This window comes from Podarcis gaigeae (assembly GCF_964106915.1).
Source record: "Podarcis gaigeae genome assembly, chromosome: Z".
Taxonomy (NCBI): Eukaryota; Metazoa; Chordata; class Lepidosauria; order Squamata; family Lacertidae; genus Podarcis; species Podarcis gaigeae.
This window is the reverse complement of record NC_139691.1, coordinates 1969034-1985606: the sequence shown is the minus strand read 5'-3', so window position 1 is coordinate 1985606 and position 16573 is coordinate 1969034. Positions and strand designations below refer to the sequence as shown.

The 16573-nt window shown below is 46.1% G+C and overlaps 1 protein-coding gene and 1 long non-coding RNA gene across 16 annotated transcripts in view; both read right to left on the bottom strand.

Annotated features, from left to right (window-relative positions):
* Positions 1 to 16573, bottom strand: part of STRBP (spermatid perinuclear RNA binding protein) — a 123614-nt gene that overhangs the window by 19154 nt on the left and 87887 nt on the right. For 9 of the 15 annotated variants that reach the window (XM_083721740.1, XM_083721749.1, XM_083721739.1 and 6 more), the window contains 7 exons: positions 15629 to 15723; positions 15044 to 15139; positions 13649 to 13760; positions 11968 to 12065; positions 10219 to 10330; positions 4470 to 4562; positions 2677 to 2876 (listed from right to left, as the gene is read on the bottom strand). In XM_083721740.1, coding sequence (XP_083577866.1) covers positions 2677 to 2876; positions 4470 to 4562; positions 10219 to 10330; positions 11968 to 12065; positions 13649 to 13760; positions 15044 to 15139; positions 15629 to 15723 — 806 coding nt within the window. The remainder of the gene's footprint in view (positions 1 to 2676; positions 2877 to 4469; positions 4563 to 10218; positions 10331 to 11967; positions 12066 to 13648; positions 13761 to 15043; positions 15140 to 15628; positions 15724 to 16573) is intronic. The other 6 variants (XM_083721742.1, XM_083721751.1, XM_083721744.1 and 3 more) reach the window with 1 other exon arrangement.
* LOC310836556 overlaps positions 1 to 16573 on the bottom strand; it is a 205326-nt gene that overhangs the window by 137153 nt on the left and 51600 nt on the right. The gene's annotated exons all lie outside the window — the stretch shown is intronic.

Genomic DNA, 16573 nt, shown 5'->3' with positions numbered 1-16573 from the left:
CGGACAGTGCCCTAGGAAAAAACAGAAAGAGCTTCTCTCAAATACTTTGGAGGGACTTTCATGTTCAAAGTGAGCAATGCATAAAGGAAAAGTTTCTCTGGGCTCTGAAACGAAGAAGAGGAATCAAACCGCTGCCAGATGAACTCTGAAGAACGGAGGCCTCATTCGGAACACATGAAAGGAACCACTTTTTGATTTATTTTTTGAAGACAGGTGGAACCACTGCAGGGCCTCTCATGACTGAGAATATGCCAGCTTGGGGGGGGGGGAAGGATTCCTCCTCCCCGCTCCTCCTCCAAGTCTTCCTTCTCAACCTGGCTGGAGGTGACCTTCCCCTATCAGCTATCACCAGGGCCTTGTCTTAAGGCTGCCACCTTGCTGAGCTTAAGAATAGGAGAAGGGCGCTGCTGGAGCAAGCCAGGGGCCCATCTGTTAAGCACCCCATTCTCACAGGGTTACCAACCAGTAACCCACAAGCAAAACCTGAGCACAAGAACTCTCCCTCCTGAAGCATATTTGCTGCTATGTTCTTCAGTGGTATAACATTTAAGAATTTAAGAGGTGCCTGCTGGATGAGGCCAATGGCCCATCTAGCCCAACATCCTGTTCTGCGAAACACGCAAGCAGGATTCAAACACAAGAGCCACACTCTCCCCTCCTGCCGTTTCTAGAAACTGGCATTCAAAAGCATTGCTGCCCCCAATTGTGGAGAGCAGAGCAAAGTCATCAAAAGCCCTCCCCTCCAGGAATTTGTCTAACCCACTTTTAAAACCAGCTGGATCAGTGGCCATCACTGCCTCTTGTGACAGTGAGTTCCACAGTTTAACTCTGCACTGCATGAAAGGTCTTTTATTTCCCCTGCCCTGAAGCTTCCAACATCAGCTTCTTTGGATGCCCACAAATTCTAGTGTTAGGAGAGAGGGGAAAAAAAGTTTTCTCAATTCACTTACCCCATACTAGTCATAATTTTATAAACTTCTATCACATCACCTCTTACCTGCCTTTTCTCTAAACTAAGCTAAGCCAGGTCTGGGTCTTGTAACAGTCCAAATGGTTTACCACTTGGCAACCACATCTGTACAATGCCTTGGGTTCCAAAATAGAAGTAGCAAATAAATAGAAGAAAATAAATAAAAGCAAATCAGTGCTGGTAGGCTATGGAGTCGTTCTAACCTGCCTCTATGTTTGGTCTTAATTATGGTTTGCTTAGTTATGGGACGCAGGTGGCGCTGTGGGTTAAAGCCTCAGCGCCTAGGACTTGCCGATCGAAAGGTCGGCAGTTCGAATCCCTGCGGCGGGGTGCGCTCCCGCTGCTCGGTCCCAGCGCCTGCCAACCTAGCAGTTCGAAAGCACCTCCGGGTGCAAATAGATAAATAGGGACCGCTTACCAGCGGGAAGGTAAACGGCGTTTCTGTGTGCAGCTCTGGCTCGCCAGATGCAGCTTTGTCACGCTGGCCACGTGACCCGGAAGTGTCTCCGGACAGCGCTGGCCCCTGGCCTCTTAAGTGAGATGGGCGCACAACCCCAGAGTCTGTCAAGACTGGCCCGTACGGGCAGGGGTACCTTTACCTTTACCTTTATGGTTTGCTGAACACATCAACTTCAAACTAGAGTTCATAAGGCTTGCTTGTTTTAATAAACCCTAGTCAAGATTAGCCTTACAACTTAACCATGTGCTTCTCAGGGTTAATTACGGTACTTAAACAGCAGTAACTGAAATCAAATGCTTTCACTTGCGCTAGAGGAGGGACAGGAAAAACCCAAGGTTCAAGCATGTGAAACTAATGCACTGCTTATTGTTACGTTCATGCTTTGCCTCTGTGACCTGAGAAGACAAAGCTGGCTACTGCGTTTGAACATGTTTTAACCACAGTTTGTTCAATGGATCACAAGCAGCCTCACAGAGAACCAAACAAGTCACAGGTTTCCTTCAAAGCTTTGTTTGTTTTCCAGCTGCTCTTGCCTCCTGCCAAACATCTGGGCTACAGTGGCCAAACAAACCATGGTTAAGAAAGGCTGTTGTGGCACATAGTTTGGTCTCAATGCCAAACCATAATTAAAGCTTCAACCAGAGCCAGGGCCTTCTCAACATTGGCCCCGGCCTGGTGGAATGATCTGTCTTGTGAGACCAGGGCCTTGCGGGATCTGATTTCTCTCCGCAGGGCCTGTAAGACAGAATTGTTCTGCCTGGCCTTTTGCTTGGAATCCACTTGATCTCCTCCCCCTCTTTCCTTTCTCCTTCTGTGATGGTTCCACTCCTATTTGGGGACTTCCCTGGCTTTTTTCTGGCCCATGTAGGACCAATCTGGATAGTTGGCCTTGGTGAAGATTTGACGTTTACATCCCCAAAAAAGTTTTTGATTTGAGTGTCTACTGAAATGAGGCTGCATCTTAATGTTGTATTTTAATCTTGATTTTAAGTTGTATTTTAATCAATTGTTTTTATACCTGGTGTTAGCCGCCCTGAGCCCAGTCTTGGCTGGGGAGGGCGGGATATAAATAAAAATCATTATTATTATTATTATTATTATTATTATTATAGCAAGCCAGAGTTACATAGCAACAACCCATGGCTTCACATCATGGCTTGTTGAGGGATACAAACCACGGTTAGCCTGCGAACTGAGTTTGGATGTTCAAACAAACCACCTTTTTGGCTCAGCCACACAACTTTACCTTCACTGCAACATGAAGCTTGGCGGTTTTCTTGGAAGGCCCTGAAGCTTCATACGTCGTGCCATCCACATCAACTGACATGGTGAAGACCGGGGCATGGACAGGGCCGGACTGAGAAAGGAGCTTGTACTGCAATCCAGGCCGTATCTGATTCAGACGCATCAAAGCATTCATGAGATCTATTGCTTTGCTGTCAAGGACTGGAATGGGAGGAGAGAGAGAGAGAGAGAGAGAGAGAGAGAGAGAGAATTGGCAGTTGGAACAGAGCAGGCCACATAGTGACATGGGGTGAAAAACTTTCCACAGCCAATTTCCCACTGAAATGCTGTTTCATAAAATTAATTAGTAGCAATGAATGAATGAACACAAGGCATTTTGCCACTGTCTCCAGATGTTGGGCTACCATCATCCCTGGTCCGTTGACCATGCTGGATGGGGCACCACATTGGCCACCCATGCTTAAAGGATTCAGTAATGCTCAAGGCACACATTACAGTGCATGCTCTCATGGACTAGAGTCCATTTCATCAGATGCACAATATGTTATCCTAAATTGGCTCGCGTCCAGAAGTAGTGGGGTCAGAGAGAAATGGAATACAGAAAATGCAGGCTATGGTGGTTATGTCAAACCTTAAAATGTATAAAAAATTAGGCCAGTGGCAGCAGTGTTGGTGAACCACTTCTGAAAATTTTAAACTTTACACTGTCCCTTTTTAGGTCAGGCGACCAGAACGCCATACACAGAACAGTCTTACCTTTGGTTCTCGAACAGAATGCGTTCCGGGGATTATTCAACTCCTGGAACCATTTGGAAACCAAGGTACGGCTTCCAATTGACTGCAGGAGCGTCCTGCAGGCAATTGGAAGCCGCACAGGACATTCGGCTTCCCAAAATTGTTCAAAAACTGAACACTCACTTCTGGGTTTCAATTGTTTGGGAGCCAATTTTTTTGGAAGCCAAGGCATTTGAGAACCAAAGTACAACTGTATTCCAAATGCTGTCACACCATAGATTTCCATAACAGCATTGTGTAGGCAGCTTTATTTTCAATTCCTTTCCTAATGATCCCTTGTATGAAATTTACCTTCTTCAGAAATGAAATAATTGACAAAGACCCCTCCATAACTGGGGCCAACCATTAGAATTCAATAAACACTTAGCAGAACAGCCTTCCCCAACCCAGGGCTCTTTGAATGCTTCGGGCAGCAACTCCCATCATTCTTGACCACTAGCTATCCTGGATGGGGCTAACGCAAGCTGTTGTCTAATAACACCTGGAGAGCACCAGGTTGAGGATCACTGCCAGAGCTATCAGTAGTCTCATCTGCCATTTTTCAAGCCACAGTCTACAATCACTTGTAGCACTACCACAAGGGTACAGGCCTAGAAGCTACTGAACCACTGCATACTCTCAAACACCAATGGTTGCGTAGAATGGCTGCATAGATCTTCTGTTCCAAGAAACTGAGCACATTTTTCAAGATGCCTCAATGGATGCTCCAAGTCCCAGGGACAGGGCGTTCTGATGTCACTGGAGACCCAACTCTCATCAGCCCTAACCAGTATGGCCAAGGGTAACCTGGAAGGTCAAATATTCCTCATCCCTACTTGTAAGTGCAGTACTGTGGAAGGAACAACACACACACTACCACCCTACCCCTCAATCAACTTGGGGGTCCCTGCCTCTACTCAATCCCCACAGCACTTCAAAGGCTTTCAAATCAGCTCCCTATACAGCACTTTGGCTCCTCCCTGGAGCAAAACAGAGGGAGGTGGAGATATGACAACTTACTTTTCCTCAAGTTACGCTTCATCTTTTTATTTGGGTCTTTCTCATCTCCCAACCCATCTTCAAAAGGCCTCTTCAAAGCGGAAGAGCCTGCACCTACAAAAGATAAAACTCTCATTAGGTAGGTTTTGGAGATGGACCAAAGTGAGCATTCAAACAGTGGGAGTAAACAAAAAACACAACATACCCACCCAAACATTTGTTAAGTTAAAATTCAGATTGCAAGTAAAGCTCTTCTGTAACTTGGCTAAAATTCGCACAGTCTCCCCTAATAATTCTGCACTGCCCTCATTTTGTATTTTAGTCTTGCCTATTCCCCAACTCCCACTGAATCAGCGTTGCCAAAGCAGCTGTTGAGAGCCTGGAGATCTGGTTCAATCCATTCCCATCCGGCTTCAGAATTTTCAGTGGGCATTGCACACGCATTTCCAATAATATCTTCAAGGTCTAAAAACTTGGTCTTTTTGGTTTGTTTCTTCAAAGAAGGAAACTCTGATTCTTGGAAATGTGAATTCTGTGCAGCCCTGCTTACTGTTTCCAAACATTGCCATTTACCTGGAGCCTCAGCGGAGAGAGCAAATTAAACGTATCAAATGATTAAGGCTTGTACTTTGATGTCTCTGGCCCAAATCCAGCTCCCTCTCACCCAGCCACCCACTGCTCTTCCCATCAAGACCACCCAGCAGATTACTCCCTTCTGCAGCTGAGGAGATGCATCCCACAAAACTTGCAGTGGCAGCTTATGCAGTTATGTGTGGAGAAACAAGAGGCTGGGGCACAGACTTGTCCTGCCTCAGAGGGCAGAATTAAACCTAAGGTGCTTAAGTCACATGGATGGATGCCTATTAGGAAGACTTCTCAATAGCAAGAGGAGCTGGACAATGGAACCCATGACCTAGAGGGTGGTGTGTGTGTGTGTGTGTGTGTGTGTGTGTGTGTGTGGTGTGTGTGTGTGTGTGTGTGTGTGTGCCTGGAGGAGTCTTTGAGCAGAGGCACGGCAGTCACCTGTCCCCAGCTCTGTGCTACAGAGACAGCTTTACACAGAACTCAGCAAGCTAAAGAGCATTAAAGAAAACCCTTAACGCTCCAAAAATGCAAGGAAACAAGAAACCAACAAGAAGGCGATGTGGAAAGTGAAGAAAGGTAGATATGAAGCTTTCTAAAGGAAGAACAAGATGGCTTGTGGAGGAGGTGAGGACCACAGCAGAGCTGGGCCAAAGGCCTAGAACAGCCTCAGAGAGCTGCCACTCGATTACAAAGAAAGCAGAATCTTTTTCAACCCAAGGGCCACATTCCTTTCTGGCAACCTTCAGAGGGCCACACACTGGTGGTGGGAAGGGGAAGAGGCACCAGTAGGTAGAGCACAAATATGTTTACCTTTGTACAGAGGGCTGGTTTCTACACATGCTCTCTCACACACCTCTCCATCCTCCATCCAGGCACGCAAAAAGGCATTTTCAGAGCTCACAGTCACACTCACAGTCAGGAAACACACACAGGGAGGGTATTATTCTGTACTAGTGAAACGTAGCCTGGAGCGAGTGCCAAGGGCCATGCAGACGGGTCTGGAGGACTGCCTTGGGCTATAGGTGGATTGATGGTGTGTGACGTAGGGCCAGGCAGCTTAGTAATTTTAAACAAATAATGAATAAGGGCAGCAGATTGCTGTAAGAATAAGGTTGCTTTGTAAGCTGCCTAGTTTTCTGCCAGGGAAAGCCAGCACCCTCATTGGAAAGGAGGTGACTTTCTCCTAGGTAAACCTGCAAAATGCAGTTCAATTACGAGGGACTCAGGGATAAACTAATTCAACGAGGCAATAACTTTGCTGGAGGAAAAGTAGGAAAGCGTGTCCAGGGATGCCATCTGGATACGGGTCGCTGGTGCAATCAGCGGTTGCCTAGACAAAACTTCCTACCAGCTGTATTCTAATGGTCAGTTACTAGTTTTACCGGATTACAAATTTAGGTGTCTCTTACCTAACTCAGGGTCCTAGATGGGAAGAGGTAGGCAGAAAACATTTACTTTGTTTTGTAACTTTAAAAAAATGTGTTCATGGGATTCTTACTGTTAACAGAGATGGATCTTATTACCAGTGGGAATTTAACTGATTTACTGCCAGAACATTGGAGCTGTCTTGACATGGATTTGTTCTGTGTTTTAATATGTATTCCGGGTTGTTGTTTTTTGCTTACTGAATATCATTCTGATACTGTGTGTTAATTAACAGAATCAGTGAATTGTAGAGCTGGAAGGGACCCCAAGGGTCATCTAGTCCAACCCCCTGCAATGCAGGAATCTCAGCTACAGCATCCAGGACAGAGGGCCACCCAACCTTTGCTTAAAGACCTCCAGGGAAGGAGAGTCCACCACCTTTGACGGAGTCCGTTCCGCTGTCAACCAGTGGGGTTCCACTGCATTTTGGCTCCCCTTTCCGCAAGAAAGGAACGAGGCATTAAGAAACACAAACAGCTGGAAGAATGTTAGCACTGAAAAGGTCCCTAGAGACCAACTACAGGGGAAACTCGAAAAATTAGAATATCGCGGAAAAGTTCCTTGATTTCAGGAATTCAACTTAAAAGGTGAAACTCATATTTGAGATCGACTCATGACATGCAAAGCGAGGTGTGCTTCTACTTCTCAGAGGTCCAGTCTTGCTCGATTTGCAATCCTTGTTTTGCTGATTTCCTGGAATATTCTAATTTTCTGAGATGGTTAATTTGGGGTTTTCATCAGCTGTAGGCCATGATCATCACAATTATAACAAATCAAGGCTTGACATATCTCGCTGTGCATGTCACGAGTCGATCTCATATATGAGTTTCTCCTTTTAAGTTGAATTACTGAAATAAATGAACTTTTCCACGATATTCTAATTTTTCGAGTTTCACCTGTATTGTGCTTGATGCAGGATATAGAGTGCAGAATGCATCCCTGAAAGATGCCTCCCAGTCTCCCTGGACTGTTTCCATGCAGAAGCCTTGCTGACAGATCGGTCATGGTCCAAGAGGAGATGGCAAAGAACAATGCCATACAGGACCAACAAACTGCAACAGAATGAACAGGGCTGGGGCAGGGATGCTAAAGAGACAGCACATTTGCCCTAGGCCAAATATTAATGAGGCTCACTGGCACATCCTGCGTGGGTATAAATAAGCACTGGATATCCACAGCCACAAGTCACCTGGGAACAGAGCGTCTTGCTCCCTCCCTCTCTCCTTACCCTGAAGGGACTGATAAGCCACCTCCAGTCTGAGAGTCTCTCCTGCAAGTCTATCTTGGATGCTGCAGGCTAATGACTCTGCTATAAGCATCCCGGCTTCAGCATCCATCAGGTTGGCTGGAAGGGGAGGGAACGGAGAACAAGGGGCCTATCTATCGGCATCCATCATTTGCCTTAATAGCAATAAACTCGCCCGTAATAGAGGGTGTCACAGGATCAATGTTCTCACTTTAAAAATAAATGGCTGGGGCTGCCTAGGCCATCACTAAAGTGCCAAGAAGCCATTATGCTTTTGACAGCAGCGGGTACCAAAAGAGGCAACAGTTTAATTGCTTGGAAGTCCCACATGCAGCGAGGGACTCTGTGGAGAGTTGCAGCTGGCAACTGAAGCCCAGGGACAGGCTACCCAGCTCCTGCAGCAAGGACCCCCCACAAGACACCTGTATCTAAACAGCCCCCTGGAGCATGGCTGGCTCTGCCAAGGCATCAATTAGATTTATGCCAGCTGGATGTGAGAACCTTAATAAATAAACAAACAGACCAGTGTGTGTGGTTGTCTGGTAAACCACCCAAGCGTTGCCTGCTATTCCCACATTGCAAACGGGAGGCAATGGGGAAGGCTAACAAATCAAAGGTCCGTATAGTTCAAGCTATGGTTTTCCCACTAGTGATGTATGGATTGAGAGCTGGACCATCAAGAAGGCTGATCGCCGAAGAATGGATGCTTTTGAATTCTGGTGCTGGAGGAGACTCCTGAGAGTCCCATGGACTGCAAGAAGATCAAACCTCTCCATTCTTAAGGAAATCAGCCCTGAGTGCTCACTGGAAGGACAGATCCTGAAGCTGAGGCTCCAATACTTTGGCCACCTCATGAGAAGAGTAGACTCCCTGGAAAAGACCCTGATGTTGGGAAAGATGGAGGGCACAAGGAGAAGGGGACGACAGAGGACAAGATGGTGGGACAGTGTTCTCGAAGTTAGGAGCATGAGTTTGACCAAACTGTGGGAGGCCGTGGAAGACAGGAGTGCCTGGTGTGCTCTGGTCCAGGGGGTCACGAAGAGGCGGACACAACTAAACAACAACAACAACAAATCTGCACCTTGCAAGGAGTTTGAATTCTGAGTTGCACAACTAGGATGTCTATTAAGAGAGAAAGCCTGAGCAGCTGAGAAGAACCTGAGCAGCAGGTTAGGAGGGAAACTCAGGATTCCTTGCAATTATTAATCTTTATTCTGCTTCATCCCCCTTTCAAAGCAGGTTATGAATCACACGGTGTTATTCATAGAGAAAGACAGGTATTTATCTTAACAAGCACCTCAGGGTGGTTCCCCTCCTACACACTTTTAACTTCACAACCGCCCTCTGAGGTAGGCAAGGCGGAAAGCAATGGCTGCTCTGACACCAATTAGCAAGCTTGGTGGCTTTCGTGGACTCCCAGTCCAATATTCTAGCCACTGGTTCCCAGAAGGGTAGTTGTCTCCCACTTCCCTGGAGATCTTCAAGCAGAACCTAGATTTCCTGCATCAAGTGGGGGTGGGAATGTAAGTTTAGCTGGCCTACAAGGAATCCTCTAACTATAGGATTCTATGAAAACACAAAACACATTACTTTTCCAAATTTGGAACAGACTAAAATGGAGCAGCTATGTATTTGGTCCCCCAAATCCATTCAGAAATATTCATATTCTCTCTCTCTCTCTCTCCCCCCCCCCCCACTGGAAAACTGTTTGCTCACTATGCATTTGAACACTGCTGAACATAACATAGCCGAACCAAATTTTGAATGATGAGTCTTAAGGTGGAGGTTTTGGTAAACAGCATCTGTCATGGATGCTTTAGCTGAGATTCCTGCATCACAGGGGATTAGACTAGATCATGGGCCAGCAAACTTTTTCAGCAGGGGGCCGGTCCACTGTCCCTCAGACCTTGTGGGGGGCCAGACTATATTTTCGAAAAATAATAATGAATGAAATCCTATGCCCCACAAATAACCCAGAGATGCATTTTAAATAAAAGCACACATTATACTCATGTAAAAACAGGCTGGTTGCCAGGCCAGATTTAGAAGGCGATTGGGCCGGATCCGGCCCCCGGGCCTTAGTTTGCCTACCCATGGACTAGATGATCCTTGAGGGTCCCTTTCAACTCTACCATTCTATGATTCTGTGATTTGGATGCTGTTTCGAATTGAGGGGGAAGGATGAACCTTTCACAACTGCACTGATTTTAGCAACTGGTTTCAAAACTGCCCTGGTGGTAGTTCTCCCCCACCCCCAAATTCTTAGAATTCCTGAGCAATGCTGGGTAAAAGGCTGCTAATCATTTGCATTTGTTAGCTGTCCCATAAACACAAATTCTCAGGGTGGAAGATAAGACATACTTCATGCTGTTTCTGAAAGTTAAAGGGGGAAATGCTGCTCAGGGATGCTTGAGCCAAAGACTCAGGGCTACCACCCTCTTAGTTCCCACCCTCCTAAAAAAAAGACAGATACTAAGCCTCCTCAATTGAAAGGAAGATTCCCTCTCCAGCTACCTTCTTTGTCGGATCCTGACCAGGAATATTTCTGGAACGACTTATTGGAAGGGAGAGGATCCATTTCCAGCACCTTGTAGATCTGCCCAAAAGCTGACTGTCTCAAGGCATGCTGCAAGAAAGAAAGGTTATTTTCAAGCCCCATTGCTCCACAAGCTTCTCCTAAACAGGCTACGCTCTGCCCCACAGACTGATGCCAACCACCCAGGTAACGGAGGCATTGGAAAAGAACATGAGGAGAGAGAAAGCCCCACCCCCATCAGCAAGCAACACCTGCGCTGCAGGTAAGACAGGTGCCAACCCAGTTTTTTCTTATGGGAGAAGACTTGAGCTCTGTAGGAAAAAGCAATCTGCTCTTCCTCCCCATTCCCTGACTCCTGCATGGAAGCCAGTTTTATGACACTTGAGAGCTACATATTTTAGAACTCTATTTTTGTGCCTGCAATTATTTTAAAGCTGATTTTAATGTTGTATTTTAAATTGCTGGAATCTGCCCTAGGACCTAATGGTGAAGGATGTAGGAAATCGAAAAATGCCAGTTCCAATTTATAGGAAGGCATTCAGGTTTAGTATTAAAACTCCACAGACGGAAAAGCCCACTAATTTCACACCCAAACCACTCCACCGTCAGTCAATTTGCACCCCACCCCAAACCAGTTCATTTTTAATTAATCCAGTTGACTTCCCAACAGATCCAGCTCTGAATAAATGAAATTCACCTTCAAGTACTCACACAGTCATCTCAAGATACAGTCATCATAAACTATTCCCCCTGCCCAACAGATAATCTGCCTAATAACACAGATTTCCCCCCAGTTCAGTTTTCCCAAAATCCATTAACCACCCAGAAACTCTCAGAGAAAGATTCAAGGTTCACAGCCCACAAGGCCATGTTTATCAACTTATCTGGAAGAGGGAGCCATCTGTGCTCACTCCCTGCTTCCAAAGCCCAGAGGGAGGGAGAGGAAGGAAGAGTCAACTTAAAATGCTGGCTTTCTAAAACAAGTACAGTCATACCTCATGTTACATTTGCTTCATGTTATGTTCTTTCAGATTATGTCCCATAGCAACCCGGAAGTAACCCTTTCTTGTACTTCCGGGTTTTGCCGCTCGCGCATGCGAAGAAGTGCAAAACGACATCACACGCACGTGCAGAAGTGGTGAACTGCAACCCACGCATGCGCAGACGTGCCGTTGCGGGCTGCGCTCTTTTCATGTTGCGAACGGGCCTCCAGAACGGATCCCATTCGCAACCAGAGGTACCACTGTATTGCAGCCACAGTAGCCAATTGGTACTACATCTCCTCACTCAAGGTGGTATTACTCAGTTAGGATGCAATTACCATATACAATGTGCAGGATGCAGATGTTTTCCATAGCCAACGTTAATGTCACAGGCTACCTTGGTTGTTGTTTTTTGTATTCATAGAACGTTGGTCAGGAAGCCTATGTACTTATTTTGTTTTTGACCCAAATGAAAGCTCTGCACTAAGGGTTTTCCTAGGCTTGCCATACGTCAGGAAAATTCCTGACATGTCCTGGTTTTGGGGTGTAAAGATGGCACCGGGGTGAATTTTGCTGAATTGGCAAAATGTCAGGGGAAACACGGATGTATGGTAACGCGATGGGAAAAGCAGCAGAAACAGCTCAAAATATGGCGAGACTAGTTTTCCAGACACTTGTGGCTACAGGAGATGAACAGAAGTTGGTCCAGGATGCTCTCCCACCCAGGCGTCTGGCACATTTTACCTGGGCACTGTGGGTAATGGCTTCTCTCTGTTGAACAGTCAGATTGGACAAGGCATCCGTTGGCTCCCGCTCACATGGATCATGCACACCGGGCCCACCTGTGGGGCAAGAAAGCAGGACAGCTCAGATCAGCACCAAGGACTTTAGGACCAGGGATTGGGGATGCTTGGCCCCTTCCAGGTGCTGTTGTGGCTGCAACTCTCCGCAGCCTCAGCCAGCAGGGCCAGTGGTCAGGGATGGGCCCTGCAGTTCAGCAACCCTGGCGACCCATCGTAGCCCTGTGCTTCCTTCTTCTCTGAACTGCTGTGAGGACAAAATTATTAAGGAAACCAGGTAGTTTCAGCAGAATAGGGGCAGGGCGAATGACCACCCAAAAGCACCTGGGTGGAGGTGGGGTTTCTCCAAATGAAAATTATAAGGGCCTAATTTCTCTATTATTCTAGGACTGTTCATTCTGCCATGTCTTTAAGATGATGCTTTTAAGCCAGCTTCTGGGATTTGACCATGATTACCGTATTTTTTGCTCTATAGGACACACCGGACCATAAGACACACCGGACCATAGGAGGGGGGGAACAGGGGAAAAAAATTCTCCCCCTCTCTGCTCAGCGCCCCTTCAGTGAAGCGGCAGGAGAAACGGAGCCCCTTCCATTTCTCCTCCTGCTTTGCTGAAGGGGCGCTGTGCAGTTCTCCCTCTCTGCTGAAGCCAGGAAAGTCTTCCTCTCCTGGCTTCAGCAAAAGGAACCCAAAGCCTTTGGAGCACAGCATGAGTTCCCGCTGCGCTCCAAAGGCTTCAGGCGGCTATCCCTGAAGCCAAGGAGCCTGCATTCGCTTCATAGGACGCACACACATTTCCCCTTAATTTTTGGAGAGGAAAAAGTGCATCCTATACAGCGAAAAATACGGTACTTGAAGAATGTGAGTCCTTGTGACTGCTTAGTGGGGCAGGAAACAGGGATACCAATGGGAAGGATGGATGGAAAGCAAGGAAAGTCTACACCGAAGCCTTTACCCAAGTATCTTTTCTCACAGTGAGAGATCAGGAACAGACCTTGGGGGAGAGGGAGGACTCTAGGTCAGTGGTAAGAGAATCTGCTTCCACTGCAGAAGGGCTTAGGTGCAATTCCTAGCAGATCCAGTTCCAAAGACCAGGCACCAGACCATGGGGGAGATTTTCCTTTCTGCTGCCAGCCAGAGCGGACACTACTGGAGTAGACAGACAAAGAGTCTGACCAGATATAAGGAAGCTCCCTTAGTTCCACTACACTCTTCTCAATGTAGAGCAAAGGGAAGAAGCAAGCCTAAAGCCGGCTCTCCCCACAAGGAGAAAATAATGTCCAAATAAACCAAGGCATTTCAAAACCTATCGTAATGTAAGCGAAAGAGCCCCTCTGTATTCAAGCACCACCTATTTCAAAACAGAACAAAGACTGCAAAATGGTACAGATTGCCCAATAAAACCACTGCATTATTAAGAGACTTTCAGTGGTGCATGTTTGTTCCTTCCAAGGGTGTTAAAACAACACTCAATTGATTCACTTGCTTGGGGAAATGCTACTTTAAAAACTCACAGGACTTGGATTGAGGCTGGCACACAAGTAACAAACAGGACAAGTTGAAGAGATGTGTGCCCAAGCATGTACCACCCAGCACCTCAGGGAGTGCCTGTGGCAGCTCTTACCAGGTAGCAGGATCCCTGATGCCAAACACTCCATCACTCGCCGCAGAGCTTCACCGGCACCCAAGGGTCTATTGCACGTGCCTATGGCTTTCTCACAAATGAGCTCCAGTGGCTAGAAGACATTTAGACCTCTGTCAGTATGAATACCACCCATGGGGAAGAGGCAACATTTGTTTGACACTTGGGTGCTAGGTTTTCTACTTTCATTCTGCATCAAGGGATGGGGATTATAAGTGTGTGTAAGGGAAGATGGCGTATGCTTTAAAATGTTTGCATACCAGGAAATGGTGGCATGAACTGTGCATTAATGGACTGTGGGGTTGAATGTTTATGGAAGGAGATGCGTGCAATGCCTGGGCAGACAAAGGGGACAAGGGGGATCACTCACAGCAAGGATGGGGAATCTGTGGCCCTCCAGATGGGTGTAAGACTACAACTTCCAGCAGCCCTAGCCAGCATGGCCAAGAGTCAGGGATGAAGGGAGCTGTAGTTTAGCAACATCTGGAGAGGGACAGGTTCCTCATTCCTGAGCCACAGACTGCTCTTCATGCCCAAGCCCTGGTTAAATGAACAGGAGCTACCTCAATTACTATCCATTCCAATGGGCTTTTTCATAGGAGAAATCCCCAAATGGATTGTGTCTGTGGCAAAAGTAATTCAATCCACTTCCCACAAGGGTATCAGAAGATCCATGTCGAACTGTGCAAACAGTTATAGCTCTGTTTACTAAGGCAAGTGGCCCAAGTGAAGGGCACTTTCTTCTGACATGCAGTTAGATTACTGCAATGTGCAGAGCTGCTTTTGAAGATGGTTCGGAAGCTTCAGCTGGTGCAGAATCCAGCAGCCAAGCTGCTCACCAGGGCAAGATGGCTTGAGCTCATAACGCCAATCCTGGCCCAACTGCACTGGCTGCCAATTAGTTCCCAAGCCCCATTCCAAAGTTCTGGTCTTGACCTATAAAGCCTTTTGCAACTCGGAACCACAATAACTCAAGGACTGAACCAACTCAGATCCCATAATCATCATCTGAGGTCCTTCTTCAAGTTACCCCTCCATGGGAGGTCTGGAGAGCAGCAACACTAAAACAGGCCTTCTCAGCAGTGGCTCCCTGTTTGTCGAATGTTCTCCCTCGGAAGGCTTGCCTGGTGTCTTCCTTACATATCTTTAGATGCCAACCAAAATCATTCCCCTATAACCAGACTTTTCTTTGGCCATCAACTATCTGTGACCTTTTACAAGTTATGTTTTTAATAAATAATGATTTTATTTTATTTTTAAATCCTCAATACTCTTTGGAATGGAGGAAATGATGACCTTGTAATCTCTCTTTCCCCCACCATGCAATTTAACAACCCTTTCCCAACTGGTGGGGCTCAATTTCATTCCAGTACTCACCCATCCTTTCAGCGGCGCCCAAGTGTGGACTCTGTTGCACAAATCTCGCAGAATACGCAGCACAATCACACAGGACTTTAGTCCATTTGCCCTTGCCTAAAACAAACAGAATTGTTCCAATCCACTTGAAAAATGTCCAGCATAAGCAGTTTTTTTTTTTTAAAAAAGCAAGCCTCTGTGTTTTGTTTTTAATGTACAGGGATATAAGGAACACCCTTTTACATACAAACATGCATAACAAGAATATGACAGTAAAAAAAGTTACCCAAAACAAGGGGTGGGGGTAGAATTGCTTTTTTCTTTTTTAAACAGGAGGCAGGATAAGAAAAGGAAGAAAGATTTTTTTAAAAAGCAGCATTATGACATCGCTTTGTAACCATTCCAGACCATCACATGTGAGAAGCAAGTGGCTCACAGATCTGCAATATCTCAGCTGTAGAGTAGAGAAGGGTACTGAAAACACTAAAATATAAAAATAACAGAGGCGGCATTTCTGATGTGTTTCAGAACAGAAAAAAAGAAAGACAAAAGGGAAAACGGGGAAAGCAGCAACTTCTACAATAAGGTAAGAACGAAAAGCCCAACCTGGAACCATTTGGCGTGCCGCAGAGACGCCAAAGCATCAAGGCATTTTTGCCTGTCGAGTAAGTCCGGAGGGTCTTTCATCGGAACACTGTCTACTGGGAAAAGGGGAATATAAAGAAAAACAGAGACAGACACCATTTGACCAAGGGGGTTTCTGTCACAAAAACACAGAAGACTTGGCAGCATGAAGAGGGGTGGGGGTGGGGGACTTAATAAGGCTCCCAGAAGTCCTTTTGATTCCACCCCAAATTTTATTCTCTTTTCCCAACACTGCAAAATGACATTTCATAAAATAAACGAAGCCAATTTTTGAAATAGTAAATATGTGTCCGTGTAAAAGAAGGCATTTTTTCCCCCAATTGGCCACAGTGAATCTGGGATCTTATTAATTTTTTTTAATTTAAAAATGTAACACATCGGGGGCAGACCATAAAAAGTGTGACGCTTTGCACCATCCCTGCTACTCTTAAAGACTTTTGGAGTCGAACGGAAAATGAAACCAGAAGAGATTTACAAAATATTCAGCACATCCTGGCGCCTGGGAAGGACTTTGGCAGAGAGTTCCCCTCTCTCTGAATGTAGTGATCAATTCTTTATTATTCTCACCCCAGCGCCCCCCCCCTTCCAATTTACAGGGAGCGAGGTCTGGGATGTTTAACAATGATCAGATATTGCCATTAAAACCCCAGGAGCCAAGAAACTCTGTGCATTTGGCAACTGCACAAATGTCTCAGCCGGAGCTGCAACCCAGATGCAGTCACAACTTGGCAAGACAGCAACACCACTATTGACGTTTATGCTCTTTTCACTCTCTCTTTTTTTTTTTTTTGCAAAAAACAACATACTTCTTTGCAGCAATTAAACATGTTTTAGCCAATTGCAACTGGACAATCTACAGCATCTTTATTTTTTCAGCACAGAGAAATTCACATCCACAAGGATTCA